Raw genomic sequence first — 16,988 nt, 5'->3', positions numbered from 1 at the left:
TAAACTGGCAAGTAATCATGCAGCAAAAGAAGCAGAGACATAAATAACACACCAAGGAGGATAAAAAAAACCACCCAGTAAAGAATAGCAATGCTTTCTGAAAATTAGAAAAATGTGCATATTCTTAGGCCGACTGCTAAGTCATTCTATGAAATGCGTAGATGTCTGGCTAGTCATGCACGTATGAATCATTTTTCGTAAAAAAAAAAAAAATAGGGAAATATGCTTAGTCGATATACCATAATAAATGTAAATTATGAAAGTAACTATTGAATAAAAAATACAGAACTTCACCAGCGATTATGTAAAATGCTGCATTACCTATTTTCTACATAAAAGAATTTTATTATTTTAATTATACGTACCTCTAAAAGCCTCTATCATTGCTGACCACAGGAACTTGACGATATATACAATTTTCATAACAAAAAATATTCCGGGCTACCTAATGATTAGTTGACACATGTATATACATGTACTATTCTTTATTACAATGTATGAGAAAAATATATATAGCGTCAGGTGCCTGTGGTACTGACGAAAATGTTCCACGCACTTTGGAGACAATTACATATATATATATATTTACATTTACTTTCTTTTTCGCTATTAAATTGCATTGATTGATTTGAGTGATATTTATGCATAACACAGAAGACCCAATCACCAAATCTGGTGCGTATGAATACATTCAGTATTTCTCAAAGAACATGACTGACTTTCCTCGCGACTTCAAACCGGATTACGACCTGATATTATATACTAACGCTGATTAATATTTCATTGTTGTGAATATTTTCTAACTGTTAAAAAAGTAAATTCATCAGATTACAGAATGAAAAGTCAAATTGTGTTACAATGATTTAAAACGCTGTGGACTATTTTTGTCAGCATAATTCGACTGTTCCAGTGGCTCTTCCGTTAATTGCGCATTACTCGTTGAATAAGGCAGAAATTTTTAAAAATAAATATATTTGCAGAAAGGGAAAAAATGTTTAAAAACGTAAATATAAGCATTGAATCATTATTTTTTGAAAGATGTGGTCTCTTAACTGCAACGATGTGTGCAAACAAATTTTCATAACGCGCTAGCGCGCATTATTCAATTTGTATGCACACACCGTTGCATTTATGAGACCACATCTTTCAAAAAATAATGATTCAATGCTTAAATAATGGTCAAAGCTTTTCCAGTTACACGTCCAGTGCAAATTATAAAAGTCCCATTTAACTCATCCTAGCTAACGTGCCAAAGACCACGCAACGGAACAGAAAACTGTTAATTATTTTAAAAAGATTGAAATTGAACCAGAAACGATTACTTTGCATTTATTGTTTAATACTAGTATTCAAGCCCACTTCACTTAAAATAATTCGAATCACAGTCTAACCACTGAATTGAATCAAGTCATACACTTTCAAAAACTGTTTTCTGAAGCAATTTTAGCTAAAAAAAAAATACACGTATAAAAATGTCGAACAACGTCAGCTTTGAATTCACATGGATTATTTCATGGTCCTTCCAAACCTAAGCTACATTGAGAGCATGAAGTCCAGAGACTTGCTCCGAGCTTCCCAAAAGTACTTGTTGCATCCATGGTAAGTTTACATAATATGGTAGATTTGGCTGTTCCTTGTTTTGAACGTGCTGATCGACAACGACGACAGCTGTAACATATTTGTATTTTTACTCATTTTTAATGGACAATTGAAGGAAGATTCAGATAAAAATATAAATTAAACAGTAAAATGCTTTTTTGGTGTACAAAAATTTAACTATTTCTGCAAGTTTAAGCCAACATGAATCATGTATTGGTCAAATAAAAACTTTACATTTACGGTAAAATACATTTCTTCCCATCAACTATACTAATTAATTAGTGAACGTTAGACATCATTAGGAATATTGGAATAACAGATCATCCATGCACAGAAATTCTCACTCATCAGACTCATGCAACCATTCACAATTTCCGAGGATGAAACGAAAATGCAGACGTTTAGTATAACTGTCCATTCAGACACTAACGGGGATTGTAACAACATACAGCGCTTATAAAAATGATGTTTTCACCAAAAGCCTTCCACTGCTGGAGCAATATTTTCATTTTTCTTTCTTTTATGAAAAATATATAGTCTTGTAAATGCATCAAAAATGCACCGCAATGACAGCTATGTATATGTATTTTGCTACATTATACAATGTATACTGTGAATGTCAAATATTTGTTTGCTGCATTAATCAGCAAAAATGCAATATACATATATTCATAAATGCACGTAAAAAGGACAAGTTTGGTTCCGTACTCTAAGATGTTTTTGCAATTCATGAAACTTTTCAAGATGAATTCCGTGGGTAGACTGGGAGGGCGTCCCACATTCCTTTGGCGCCCTGTGGGTCAATGGCGAAATCCACGGCGTCAGCATTCCACATCCCCACCCCGCGTAAACCGTGGTACGTGCTAATGTTGTACTTCAAAGCGAGGCTTTCTGGGTCATCGTACCATATTTGGTATGTGATAGTCTTCAAACAAGATAAATTTCACAAATGATACGCAAATAAACATATGTTATTATTAAATTTTAAAACTAATCGTATTATATATTCACAATTGCAAGTTGTGGAAGTTGGGCAATTGTTTTTATCAGAAGCGAAATTTAACATGTTATATACTTACATTATTAACAAAATTAAAGCGAGGTGATAGAGTTTCCTTGTCCCAAATCCTCCCCGTTGAAGATTTAGGAAGTAATGACGTCATAATGTAACTGAAGTTAATTTCATGACCCGCCGCGTCACTGCAGTTGACGCCCCTGAATGGGACATGTTTTATAGCACACTTGTTATCCTAAAACAATACAAAAATTGAAAATAAGCTGTACATGTCCTTAACAGTTGCCGCAATTCAGGCGCTTGGCATACATTTAAGTTTGGCGAATAATCTAAATGTACCTCTGCGTGAACAGGTGTTCGCTCATATAAGTAAGTGAATAAGTAAATAAGTTACCAATTACTAAAGAAAACCAATGTTTATTAATCAAATGCCTATTACAAACCCATTACAAGCATTAAACAGTTTCATTGGAGTGTGATATAAAAGCACCAATCGAACACTCGCATTAAAACATCACCATATTATTAAAGTAAATGCGGTACCTTTGTAATGCTCACACACTGGTAAATGTAACCATACCACGGAACTCCCAATACCAACTTGTTTAAATCAGCCCCCATCTCATAGTACTTATAAAAACCTTCGGAAAAAATTGAAAATATAGACGATAATTTCAATTCGCTTTAGTCGTAGATTATTTTTTTTACGATATAGTCTCGTATATAATAACAAATTAAGATATAAGAAATTAGTATCAAGCGACAACTACCAGATAAAGTTTTGTAAAACCCGGAATTGGCACCCGCCACGCATTCTCCGTAAATCTGGCTTTGTTCGTCATAGGACATGATGAACAGGAAGTCACTGACGTAACTCAGCTTCAGGTAGTCGTAAAATCTACTGTCCACTCCTACTGGGCTCCATGCAACATCCACAGTCACCTAAATACACCGACGCTGAATCATTAACAATTATATCTCCAGAGTAGAAACACAATGTGTTGTCTTCTTTAATTTGTTGTTCAGCTTTAAATTTGTTTGATCTAACTTAGCTTATGTGCATAACTTTTTTTTCCAAATTCTAATCAAATATCTTTATATGATCACTTGCATATTCTCACAAGGCTTTTAATTCGGCATTTCGGATGTGTCATATTCCTGATTGACTGCTTGTTTGATTGTTCTACATTCCTTCGAGAACTTTCGACTGAACCAATGCTTTGTTATTGGTGAAGCCTTTTTGATTCCTTTTTATTCTTTACCTGATAATTTTTGTTGGCTTGTTTGAATGTCTGGAATGTTTCGTTAACCAGTAAAGTGTAACCGTCACGCTGGTCTGTCCTGTTCTCCTCAATAAAGTCCTCAAAATCAAAATTGATCCCATCGAGGTAGTTTTTCTGGACAGTCTGGAGATTTTTCTTGACCCATTTACTCCTATCTGTCGCATTGGTCAGATTTGCCTTTGGGAAGTTGGCTTTAAAATTTATAATAATATCATTGCAGTCGTGCAAGATTTATACTTGTTTCAAAAATATACTAAAAACGTAATTAATTTAAACATGTGTTTGGCTAAGAAAAGATTACTTAGGCTGGGCACGATTCAGAATAAAATTTCCCATATAATCCTCAATTTCAAGGTAATAGTACTAATTGTATGTGCTTTATATAGAATTTGATTAGAGGAGGGGTTATATTTTCTCTACATTTACAAAAAATAGAAGATTACCGATTAAAACCGCCCTTGCTCCATGCTTATGTGCGAAACACATCAGTTCCAGGTTTATATAGCCCACCATGACGACAGTGGTCACCTTCGACCAGTCATAACGGCTCCATTTGTCTTTACTATTCTCCAACGAAAATATGAAGATCTAAAATAGTCCAAGTGTACAAATTGTACATGTAGTTTATTACACACAGAAAAATCAGCACATTCAAGCAAATGCATTTTGGCACAATGATTAAGTTTATTTAGCTTCCAAAAAATCTGCTTCCATGTACTATAATATGGTTGCGGCGTTGCCGAATTAATATATACAGGGGTCGAAATCACTGGCAATGAATAGATGTAAAACGAAAGTAGGTCATTTCAATTTTCTGTTTGGTCCGCCGTCACATTTTTAATTAAAAAAAACTCTTTACTTTAACTTATCTAATATATCTTTGAAAGATACATATAAACTAAGAATTCAAACGTATTATCGAAACACCAATCATATCATGTGATCGATCTAACTGACCACATGTACATTTGAACAATTTCTCTAATACATGTACCTCTTTGCGCTTGTCATCCTTAATAACCTCACATTGTTGTTCTGTGGCACATGGACAAGGTGCTTTTGTTCCGTTAACTACACAAACAATCAGAGAAAACACAAACACGATAGTAACGGGACAGAAAAACTCCCTCCCCATGGCTGTATATCAGCGGTGTACAATTAATTTGTGCCACATGTGATTCAGAACTTTACGGTTATGCACCAGCGTCATATAACTGTGCTAGTTGAGTTTGAGTAAACACCTTACATTATCAATTTACATTTTTGTCAATATTTCTAAAGAGAAAATTATGTTTTATGTTTTACTACGCCACTAAGAAAGTAACAAGGGTCCGTCTACACCGGTGGTTTTTTTTTATTATAAAGCTTTGTTAAATTATTTTTCAAGTTGTGCAACATCGTCGCAAATCACTGGGTTTGTGCTAATTTTGCGTTTGTTTGTGGAAGTAGCATGAATACAAAACCCATATACTGAGTAGCTAGCAATGATGATTGTTCAATTGTAAAAAGGAAAATACAAGATTTTAAATTTCTAGCATTACGGAAAATTGACTCTCAAGCAAATAATAAGACTTTGGGAACTTCCTTGACGACTGCCTATCGATTTTCTTTCATAAATAGGGAAGAAATGAAAAAAAAAACTTGGGAAAAAAGTAAAACGAGTTCAATATAAATAAATAATTCAAGACAGCAACATCCAAAGTTTGAAAGCCAAATACACTGAAGTTACAAATTATGAATCACATCCAGAGGAGCCGAAGAAAAACGACGAAACAAACGATTTGTTTGATATATGTTTATTGCACAATGATGCATTTGACAATTAGACATTACACATAAAACGGCGACAGGCACTCGACAATAATTTCAAGAATACAACAGAAATCCCTACATACTGATTTGTACATGGAAACGTAACAATATGAAAATATTTAGTAAAAACGTAAAACTGTGTGCATAGGCATGTTTAGTAGTACATTTCCTAATGTACAGTCGTGTATATTGCATAATTATATAAATAAATGATTAAAACAGTTCAACATACACTGCATGTCGTGCATAATTATTAGGTTCTCGTTTGATAAAGAATATGGCTAAATACACTGTAAAGCACCTTCAAACTGGGACAATGTCTATTTTTCTTGGAATTCCAACGTTTACCGGTATTCAACATATCTTACATATACTAAGTTGCATCTACAAGCCATAGCAGAAAAAATACATATTTTCTGCTCTCGATTATAAAATCCACTGGCTTTCGAAAATGACGAAATTAACATATATAAGGAGATGTATATTAGTATACATGTACTGGTATTGTACGAATATAGCACCACACAATACGTGTACTATACAACAACTTTCATTTTTATCATATAAACTCAAAGCCTTGTTCAGATGAATTACATTTCGTCTTTAAAAAGCACCGACGATTTTTTGCGTATGGATAAAATGACTTCGTCAAAGCCATAAAGCTACCGATCACAAACATTAAGAGAAAGACAAACAAAAAGATAAAACAATAGAATAATTATGCAAATGAACAAAAGTGTCTCTTTGGAAATATCACTGACAGAACTAAATAAAAGCTATGCGAGTCTCTTGGATTTCTACAGATATTTTCAGTAGAATGTCCGTCAGTTCATGACGAATCGTCCGGCCTCGTCCGTCGTCAGGTTGGGCACGTGCCCGTTACACTCGGGATGATACTCTGGCTCTTCAAGGCTCAGCTCCTCCAGGTCCGGAGACTGAAAAAAATAACACAAGTATAAATGCAGATAAAAAAAAGCTGTTGTTTGCAGATATTTCGAAGTTCCACTAAACAACATTCTCAAATTGAAAGAGAACAGAAATGCAAAATATAATCACTCTCAACTCCAATGTGAATATAGCATAAACAAACGGGGTAGAAAGCAGGTAAAAATGTATCAATTAAAAATTCAATGACAAGAGCCAGCTTCTATACCATTGTCATGAAGCTTGTGTAGCACGACCTCTGGTGAGAGAATGGCTTCAATATATCAGTACTGAGGGACGGGGGAGGGTTAATCCTTTCAAAAAGGGGTGTTCCCATATGGTCATTGTATGAACAAATTTTACAGTGCAGAGCCCCTTAATAAATATATATACTGTTTGAAAAGAGGAAATATTTGCCTAACTAGAAAAAGGACACACTTGCAAACAAAACATCCAGACAGAAAAAAAATATAAGTGAAAAGTCAAAATTCCCGCCAATTCCTTGTGTTTTAATTATGTACATGTAAATATCATGATAGAACTTGTTTTCGAGGTGAAAACTGCGTCTGGGATATGATGGCAAAAAGTCATGATAAGACCTTTTCACTCATGCATTTAGTTTTATACATGTACACGTAAATAACTTTTGTCATTTGTTTTTAATGGAAAAATGTATCATTGTGTCTCTTTTGAAAATATCATATCATCATTGCGAAATCGAAAAAAAGCTTTTAAAGTTGTACATGTATAATTTATATGAATTTCGGGGTATTTTTCCATACAAAAAAGTAATAAAGACTGTTTTTATTACTACTACTGGCTGAATGTTTTTTTTTAAATTCTCTTTAATAAATACAAAACTTTCGTATAAAATAGCGTAAAACGTATGTTTTTCAATGATTCATATGTCAAAGGAAGTCCATTTTTTTTTAAAGATCCTTAAAATATTGTTGTGAATCCCTCCCTAATTAACCAGCTACCTCCACGAGACATAAGAACTGCTTTATGTTGAGCACGTAACTACCGCTGAAGATCTTATGACGAACAAGGCAAGTATGGTTACAATAGTAGTTCTAGTAAGTGGAGAAAGACAAACAAACAAGCACGGTCTTATGACCCGCTGTCATTAAAATTTTCCCGTATCTACAATGTCAATAGAAACCTAATAAATTCCTGTGATATTACATAATTTAAAGCCTCTAAGTACTTCCCAGATTACACATTACTAGTTACGAAGGTTAAAGCCAACAGTAAACTTGCACAAAGTATGGCGTGTCCAGTACATGTACAATACAGATATAGCAAAGTTTTGTAAGGTCCCCAACAAATTCACAATAACTTAATTTAAAATTATCTCTACAATAAAAAGATACTCTATAAATAATTTATAATATTAGCAAACTGATTTTGAGCCCTGTTGTAGTAAAGAATAAATTCATTTCTAAGCGTGTGCATCCTTGTCGAGGATTTACTGAAAGTACGCGTGTGCAAATCTTGCCGAGGATTTACTGAAAGTAGCGTGTGCAAGTTTTGCCGAAAATTTATTGTAAGTAAGCGTGTGCAAATCTTGCCGAAAACTTATTGAAAGTAAGCATGTGCAAATCTTGCCGAGGATTTACTGAAAGTAAGCGTGTGCAAATCTTGCCGACGATTTATTGTAAGTAAGCGTATGCAAATCTTGCCGAAAACTTATTGAAAGTAAGCATGTGCAAATCTTGCCGAGGATTTACTGAAAGTAAACGTGTGCAAATCTTGCCCAGGATTTATTGAAAGTAAGCGTGTGCAAATCTTGCCGAAATTTTACTGAAAGTAAGCGTATGCAAACCTTGCCGACGATTTACTGATAGTAAGCATGTGCAAATCTTGCCGATGATTTACTGAAAGTAAGCGTGTGCAAACCTTGCCGACGATTTATTGTAAGTAAGCGTATGCAAATCTTGCCGAAAACTTATTGAAAGTAAGCATGTGAAAATCTTGCCGAGGATTTACTGAAAGTAAACGTGTGCAAATCTTGCCCAGGATTTATTGAAAGTAAGCGTGTGCAAATCTTGTCGAGGATTTACTGAAAGTAAGCATGTGCAAATCTTGCCGAGGATTTACTGAAAGTAAGCGTGTGCAAATCTTGCTGACGATTTACTGAAAGTAAGCGTGTGCAAACCTTGCTGAGGATTTACTGAAAGTAAGCGTGTGCAAACCTTGCCGAGGATTTACTGAAAGTAAACGTGTGCAAATCTTGCCCAGGATTTATTGAAAGTAAGCGTGTGCAAATCTTGTCGAGGATTTACTGAAAGTAAGCATGTGCAAATCTTGCCGATGATTTACTGAAAGTAAGCGTGTGCAAACCTTGCCGACGATTTACTGAAAGTAAGCGTATGCAAACCTTGCCGAGGATTTACTGAAAGTAAGCGTGTGCAAATCTTCCCGAAAATTTATTGAAAGTAAGCGTGTGCGAATCTTACCGAAAATATACTGAAAGTAAGCGTGTGCAAATCTTGCCGAGGATTTACTGAAAGTAGGGTGCGCAAATCTTGCCGAGGATTTACTGAAAGTTAGCGTGTGCAAATCTTGCCGAGGATTAACTGAAAGTAGGGTGCGCAAATCTTGCCGAGGATTTACTGAAAGTAAGCGTGTGCAAATCTTGCCGAGGATTTACTGAAAGTAGGGTGCGCAAATCTTGCCGAGGATTTACTGAAAGTAAGCGTGTGCAAATCTTGCCGAAAATTTACTGAAAGTAAGCGGGTGCAAGACATGCAGGGGGTTTCGGACAATGCAAACAATAATAAACATTTCTTTTTCAAATCTTATGATTCTCCAGTGCAGGTCATGACGCGGAAAACTTTGCGTATACTAGTATAGTGCGAATTCGTTAAACCAAAGACGTATATACCATTTTAACTGTTAACCACTTAAATTGGTTCAACAGATAAAATGAACTTTAGGACTTCAGTATAACTGAATTTTACTGTAATTATCACAATCAAGCCTAGCTTTCAACAAAGGGCATAAAGCCGGCTTTCATATCTGATGGATTAATAGATGGAACAATTTACAATTGTAAAATATCAAAATATCAGCAGTGAAACTTGTTATTATGATGTATCTTTTTTAAAAAATGCATTCTTTTTATCTGTTTAATACTCAAACACTGCTTTTAAACACATGGCATGCATGAGAGAGAGAGAGAGAGAGAGAGAGAGAGAGAGAGAGAGAGAGAGAGAGAGAGAGAGTTTTAAACAACAATTACTACTTTTTATTATTCAACTAAAAGAAATTTTATAAAGAAACTGAAACACAACAAAAACATTCATTTCATTTTATTCATGCTTGAAAGCAATACAAAGGAAAATATAGGGAATGCCACTCAAAATATATCTTGTTTGAACATGAAAGACAAGTGTTTGATTTTTGATTAACATTATCATATAATTTTGCTACATATACATGGTGTCTCAAATGATTTGTTACGTATTGCTGTTATATTAAGTGAAGCTTGAAGATTTGTTTTTATGTAATTATCATAAACCAAGAATTAAGAAATTAACAAACAAAAGAGTTAACAAGCGATTGTCCTTTCAAACATTAGATCAGAGCTTCATATTACAAGTCCACAAAATCCACACATATTATTCTACTTTTTCTTCAACCTTTTCCTCCTTTCTTTTCAAACCCTAATAAAATAGGAAAAATAAATATTTAGATATTGCCTGTATGATTTCTTGCTGAAACAAACTATTCTAGATTAAAGGATAGTTAAAGAAATGATATACTAGTAATGGACAGAAACTACCTCCCCTTTCTGATGGTAATACAGTGTAGCAACTGCTTAATCTATGGTACATGAAAATGATATTGAATGTAGGTAGTAAAGTTGATGAGTGGGGAAAAGCAGCTAGAACATAAATCATGAAACAATACCCTAGCACCTGAGCATGAGTGTTAGTACCGGTAAAAGGGGTAATCCCACAGATTTCCAATTTATGACAGATATGTGACTAAGTTTACCACACCAAAACAAAAATGTGTTATGTTTATATGAATGGAAAGGGTTTAGTACTGTATTAACCAAACAGAGTGACTTTAAACTCAGCCAAAGAAACTAGTTGGTAAAAGAATAAATATTATATGAAAGTATTTGCTCATATAAGAATATTATCATGCCTCCACCATTGAATGACTCCCCTACAAGATATACTCTGATATGTATACCATACAAAGCATTAATATGTTGGTACACATATAATCTGACAAGAAGAATTTCTGGTGGTATTTTGCTATTTTTGTATAACACTTTATACAGCCACTAAAACAATTACTGATTTTAACAAAAATGTATTAAAATGGATTTCAGTCCAACTGCATATAAAGCCAACTCCAAAATTAGGAAAATTAGAAAAATCAAAATGTTGAAGTTAAAAAGGGTCAAAAGTATTAATATCATATGACAAAAAAAGTATTATTCAGAAATAGTATACGTTGTCGTTTTCATGTTCAAACAGGAATTTAGGTTGATTTAGGATTCAAAGGGAATGGAATTGCCACATATAAAGCAAAGAAATAAAAATGTCGTTAATTATGATCTGTATCTATAGTTACAATGTAACTACTGCTTTGATGCAGGTTAGAATTAATCGTTGTTTGAGAAAAGCTACTAAAGTTCTTGTTTTAAATCATCTAATGAAGTGATGAATGCATTCTAACTCAACAACACATATGATGACAAACTAAATGGCTTAAAAAGGGAAGGAGCCTTTTTTTTCTTTTCAATGAAAATCAATATACTTAAATTCCTTGTGGAAAAGTAAAACCAAGTAAATTTAGGTATCCAAAGGGACAATCTGTAGAATTCAAGTGCATGAAGACAAATAAAAAAAATGAAGTGTCAAGGTGTTAGTTCATGCAAACAACATTTAACACAAAGAATTGTGAAATATTGACTGCTTGGCAATAATGAAAATGTCCACCAACCCTCACATGTACCAATAACCCTTCCCCCTTATGAAATTGTTGGCTTGAATTATTGACTTTTTTTCTACCAAGCAGTCATTATTCACCAAGTTTTTCCTCTACAGATACCCACCATCCAGTTGAGGGGTCCGGTCAGTAACTTGTCCGTCAGGAAACTGAGGGTGTCCTGTAAGTAGGTCAGCCTCTCCTTGGTCTGGGTCAGAATCCAGGCAGGGACGTCCTCATATCTTTCAACCTTTCATGAACATAAGATAGGGTTAGATCATGAAGATTCTTAATTGAATATACATATGTTGCACTGAGTCAACTACATGTATTAACAAATAGTGATTATCTTTTCTAAGAGCTGCTGCATTATCTGTCTATCAAGATGTTGTGTTAAATGGCTTTTCTAAGTAATTTCCTTTTGACTCTTACTTTTTGAAATGATTTGTACAGGTCCTCTGTGAAATTCTTGGCCTCCTGAAGTCTTTCCTGTACAGCTGCAGGCTGAAGAGATCCTGGTAAAATGGAGGTTACTCTTGCCACACTCTGTTGTAACTGCTGGCTTACATGTCGAGCCACTGCGATGGTTCTGCCTTCTACAGTCTGCAATTAATACATGTTAAGACATAAATTTACATTTTCCAGTTTCTTTTTCTGTGATTACACGAAAAATCAAATTTGTAACATAACATATACCGTTACATGTAGTTCAATATATTTCATCAATAGTGTAATTGGAAAACTGTTGGGGCACAAGCTGGGTTTGCATAATTATATGAAACAAATATGGCATAAAAATGTCAATACTTTAATATTTAATCATAATATTGTTGAAAATTATGTAAGCCTTTTGGGCCTTATTGAATTTGATCACACTCAGACCAGAATTATAACCTCATTATAATCAGAGAGAGATTCCTTATTCCTTGATAAGACCACATTCTTTATCACATTATTGTACTTTCATTTTTTAAATCTACCTGAATACATTGTCATCTGTTGTATATTATTATCAACAATTATATAAAGGACTGCCCACTAAGTATGTCTGAACAGATTATAGAAATTGCATAACATTATATTACATGGGTAGGATTACCACATAAGTTTAAAAGTCCAGAGTGCATGAATGTTTCACTCTGTAAGCATGATAACCTTGAATTTGATAAATGTACAACTTGTTCTATACATAGTTCAGGCAGCTACAGCAGGCATGTCAATGACCTAACAATTAAATAACAAAACCCTCATTCAGCCATTCACTTGGATAACAGATAAATGACACGTGTAAATAAGTTGTTCAAAGTTCAAGATCATTCTTTATCAGTTGAAGTGGATTGTTTTTAAAAGACAGGTTTTACCACACACTCAGACTGATTTTTTAAAACTAAAAATACATGTACATTTTCTTATCACGACATAAAAAGCTCTAATCTTGATAGACATGTTTTGTATATGCTGTTAACAGTTCTTACATCAGGAAGGTCAGGGTTCTCCGCCTGGATCTCTTTCCAGGTACTGGACATCTTGTTCTGAGCAGCATCCACAGTTTCTCCTAATTTCTCTTTAGCTGAGTCCATATTTGTCTTGGCATACTGAATCTGTTAAACAAAAACCTTCATGAATTAGATATCATGCAACTATTCAATTTTCCAGTATTCTAGCAATACTGGTATAACTATAAACTATCACAACATTATGCATGAATGAATTCCATTGTACCAAGTCTTAACTACTACAAATTCTTGACCATTTGAAGGAATTTATACTAAAGCTCACCAAATCAACAGTGAAGTTGAGCTTCTGTAGGTTTTCCTGGCTGCGCATCTGAATCCCCTTGAACTCCCTGATGGCGCGCTTGTACATCCTGCGTCTGACCTTAGTGGTGAGGGCCTGGGCTCTGGTCACTGGGTCCTGGGGGTACTCGTCCATTTCTACCTCCTCTTTTTCATCCTCTGAAAATAAGACGACAGGAATCCGGTAAAAACTTGCTCAGTAAAGCAGAAGGGGATGGGAAATTTAGATTCATAATAATGGTGACTCCTTATATCCTATACATTCATAATGCAATCTAAAGATCAGGGGAATAAAACTGACTTCGCTGTGTGAATTCATTATACATGTAAGCTAATTGCTGAAACCATGCTTTGCTCTAAACTACCAAAATTCATCGTGCAAATGAAAGACTTTATTTCTTTTATCAATGAGACAGCTAACAACCTCATGACCTACCATTCTCTTTCTCCTCCTCTTCCTCTGCGGGCAAGTATTTGTTGATGTAGTCCTCAGACAGGGTCAGGGCGTCGTTCATTTTGCCAGCCACAATCTGTCCGTAAGTCGTTTCCATGGACTTTGAGACCACAGTCATTCCCATGTCTTTCACGGATTTAACAGTGTTTGTTCCCATCTGCACAACTTTTTCCACCTATATACAAAATCACAATCAAGAACATTCATTGATATAATTTTTGTTGTTGATGAATACTGGTAAATACAACTGCCAATATACAATATACCGGTACTCACAATTGTCAAGTTCATTCTCTCTTTATATTCATTTTGACAGATATTTTTGTATTTGACAGTGGGTCTGTTTGTCTGTAGACAGTACCTGTTCCTTTCCCTGGTTGTACTTGTCGGAACCGTACTGCTTCACTGCATTCACGCAGTCCACGGCCGGCTTTAGGACCGCTTGACAAGCCTCCTTCCCATCATTCACCAGCTGTTTAACGAAGAATTATATAATCTGAACCTTAAATACATTAATGAATAGACAGCATTATTTTGCACATATCTCTTGTCAATTTTTCAGAATTTCAGTTACATGTAGATTCAAATTTTTAAAATTTGTATTACCATTCAGATAGTCAGGAGACTAATCAGCTATTAATTATGCATATTTAGCATTGTTCATAAATTGACGGAAAAATGCACAGTGCAAAAAGTTGTTTATCCTTGTGCTTTGTCCTTGGTTATGCCTTTCTTAGGTCAAGTAGAAAGTTCTGCTGTTTGATCATGCATTCAATATTTCAAGGTAAGGCAGATACAAAAGATTTGTTAAAGTAGCCAGTATAACAGATTTACAAAAAGACATACCTCATCAGTGGGCTTAGTAATTGCAGGGCATTTCTCCTCTAGCTTCTCCAACTGACTGCAAGCTATCTTGTTCATAGTTTCCACTGCAACAGAAATGTACACAATAAATATTTGTGATACTTTTAATTTCAAATTCAAATGAGGAATGAAAAGAGATAAATATCTTGATTGAAAAATAGTCTGGAAACTTTGAAGGATGAATATAAACAACACAAATTAAACTGGAGTTGATTTTTTAAAAACTTACTGTTTTAATATCATTACTGGCGTGCAACCAGTTCTCGCCGAGTACCATTTCTCGCCAGTACATTGTGACGTCATTTTTCGTCTATAATTTTATGTGTTGATAAAATGACGTCACAATGTACTGGCGAGAAATAGTACTCGGCGAGAACTGGTCGCACGCCAGTACCCTTCCTTGTGTATATACATAGTCAATAATAATCTATATATCTGTGATTGCATCAACTTTCCATTAATAAAATTTAAGTTGAACACTAAAGGATCACAGTGAACACTTACATTGAGGCTGGTATTTCTCCAGATAAGGCTTGGAGGTCTCAGCAACGCTTTTGATGCTGGATTCGGCTAGATTCAGGGAAGTGCGAAACACCTGGTTGCTTTCCTTGGTCTTCTGATACATATTGCATGCCTGGGTGACCGCGCTGCTGACCACTGGTAGACTGGCCAAGCGGGTGACAAACTGCTCCTGTTGTTGCTGCTGTTCTTCTTCCATTATGCTTCTCCTGTACATATACTGCAATGTGAATATTTTAATATTTATTCATTATTCCATATCAGTGCTCCATTTGAACATTATGCATGGTTATAGAACAGTAAATACAAGTATAACAAAGAGAGTTGAATAACCGTCCATCACCAATAGCAAATCAATCAGTATTCTCCATGGTTTTTACTATATATGATGAAATTAAAGTTTATAACCATCCTTTTGACGAAGTTTAACTTAACTTATTATGTACATAACCCTACCTACCCCACCTAGATTGTTTAAAAAGCTTCGTTCACATCGATACATATACTCAATTGCAGTACCTCGTATCAAATGATAAAAGGGAAACAGATCATGTTATTACTCCACGTATCACACTGAACCTCCAGAGGCTCCACATAGTAAAAACTTATCCTTACCTTATGGCTGTCGACAGAATCGTAAAATATTTGAAATTATTCTGAACTTCACTTCTAGAAACCTCCTTTTATATGCTCTGCAAAATAAAAGATGACGACAAAAAGGTCCAAAGTCCAGCTGATACAATGTGACGTAGAAGTCATGAAACGCTGCTCGGGCGCATGTACAATGTGAGGCCGCACACAGGGAAATTCATTACAAATATATATTTCTCATTCTAAAGATTCCAGAAATTGCCCAGATTGAGAAAAGTTTTAATTATTTTTCACACAAGGTACTTGGATTAATAAAACTAATAAAATAGTGGCTAAATCACATAAAAGCAGGAGGAGGATAAAAATAGAAATAGGGAATTTCCATTGTGTAGTCTGACTGATCAACACGTGAACATAGAAAGCATGCATATTCGGTTCCAATGTTCAGCGAGTTTCATCATTCAATTTTTTGAATAAACTGATATCTAATTATCGACATCGTTAATATCTATGATTAAGACTGATAAAGATAAAAATGTTAAATGCAAGCAGTTCCTCTTTAAAATTTTTCATAATATTAAATTACTACATTGGCCATTAATGAGGTTCTATGGTATGTGACAATTTAACGGTCCATTTGCACCTCCAGACAAAGAAGAGTCTTGTGAACTTTAGTTCATAGCTATGATATACCTGCTCGTATGCAAATGAATGTAATCCTAAGTGAAACAAAAGTGAAGGTAATTAATTAGGTAAGTTAAAATTAATCGATACCCATTTAAATATAAGAATTGCTAGGGCTTGGGGGTAGAAAACACAAAACTTGGTGAATGAAAAAGAAATATCAACACAAATCATGAGAGATTTAATATGTATTTATCTTTTGAACCAAATTGTTATTCGGTAGCTCCATGACAAATGTTACATGTATACTGGTGGGTTTGTTGAGTACCCATGCACTGAAGTACCAAAGAAGTAATCAATAAAATTGGGGTATCAATGCTGATTCAATGGGGGTAGGTTTTGCGGTATTAGGTTGTTATGGAGGTACACATACAGCATACATTGGGGTATGATTAAATTTAAGTATCATGGGGATTTATTGGAATTAATTTAAAGAATTTACTTGCTTATTTTGATTAATTTAAAAATCACTGATATGACTCTGACTCAGTAATACA

At 34.5% G+C, this 16,988-nt stretch overlaps 2 protein-coding genes across 3 annotated transcripts; both read right to left on the bottom strand.

Moving 5' to 3' along the window:
* Window positions 1-1,314: 1,314 nt before the first annotated feature.
* On the bottom strand, window positions 1,315-5,075 carry LOC105348542 (di-N-acetylchitobiase). Its single transcript, XM_011458016.4, has 7 exons — window positions 4,892-5,075; window positions 4,341-4,485; window positions 3,877-4,088; window positions 3,385-3,556; window positions 3,158-3,255; window positions 2,679-2,849; window positions 1,315-2,524 (listed from the first exon to the last, which is right to left on the bottom strand). The coding sequence occupies exons 1-7, from the start codon at window positions 5,030-5,032 to the stop codon at window positions 2,339-2,341; spliced, it is 1,125 nt and encodes a 374-aa protein (XP_011456318.3). The 5' UTR covers window positions 5,033-5,075; the 3' UTR covers window positions 1,315-2,338.
* A 602-nt stretch (window positions 5,076-5,677) lies between these two features.
* On the bottom strand, window positions 5,678-15,989 carry LOC105348543 (perilipin-2). 2 transcript variants are annotated; one of them, XM_011458017.4, is made up of 10 exons: window positions 15,832-15,989; window positions 15,202-15,436; window positions 14,680-14,762; window positions 14,195-14,305; window positions 13,816-14,008; window positions 13,363-13,538; window positions 13,059-13,184; window positions 12,016-12,186; window positions 11,711-11,833; window positions 5,678-6,644 (listed from the first exon to the last, which is right to left on the bottom strand). In XM_011458017.4, the coding sequence occupies exons 2-10, from the start codon at window positions 15,431-15,433 to the stop codon at window positions 6,534-6,536; spliced, it is 1,326 nt and encodes a 441-aa protein (XP_011456319.2). In that variant the 5' UTR covers window positions 15,434-15,436; window positions 15,832-15,989; the 3' UTR covers window positions 5,678-6,533. The 2 variants fall into 2 exon arrangements, with proteins under 2 accessions (XP_011456319.2, XP_011456320.2); XM_011458018.4 differs by lacking the exon at window positions 5,678-6,644 and adding an exon at window positions 9,933-10,301.
* Window positions 15,990-16,988: the final 999 nt, after the last annotated feature.

This window comes from Magallana gigas, chromosome 6 (assembly GCF_963853765.1).
Source record: "Magallana gigas chromosome 6, xbMagGiga1.1, whole genome shotgun sequence".
Lineage (NCBI taxonomy): Eukaryota > Metazoa > Mollusca > Bivalvia > Ostreida > Ostreidae > Magallana > Magallana gigas.
The sequence above is the reverse complement of the archived record's forward strand: the minus strand, read 5'-3'. Positions and strand labels throughout refer to the sequence as shown.

Excerpts from the sequence above, each read along its gene's own strand:
- LOC105348543 (XM_011458017.4), bottom strand. The coding sequence starts at position 15,433 with ATGTACAGGAGAAGCATAATGGAAGAAGAACAGCAGCAACAACAGGAG. Across the intron at positions 14,763-15,201 it reads GGAGAAATACCAGCCTCAAT|TGGAAACTATGAACAAGATA; the intron begins GTAAGTGTTCAC and ends TTTCTGTTGCAG. Across the intron at positions 11,834-12,015 it reads TGTACAAATCATTTCAAAAA|GTTGAAAGATATGAGGACGT; the intron begins GTAAGAGTCAAA and ends TGTTCATGAAAG.
- LOC105348542 (XM_011458016.4), bottom strand. The coding sequence starts at position 5,032 with ATGGGGAGGGAGTTTTTCTGTCCCGTTACTATCGTGTTTGTGTTTTCT. Across the intron at positions 4,486-4,891 it reads AGGATGACAAGCGCAAAGAG|ATCTTCATATTTTCGTTGGA; the intron begins GTACATGTATTA and ends GGACTATTTTAG. Across the intron at positions 2,850-3,157 it reads AGTGTGTGAGCATTACAAAG|GATAACAAGTGTGCTATAAA; the intron begins GTACCGCATTTA and ends GTATTGTTTTAG.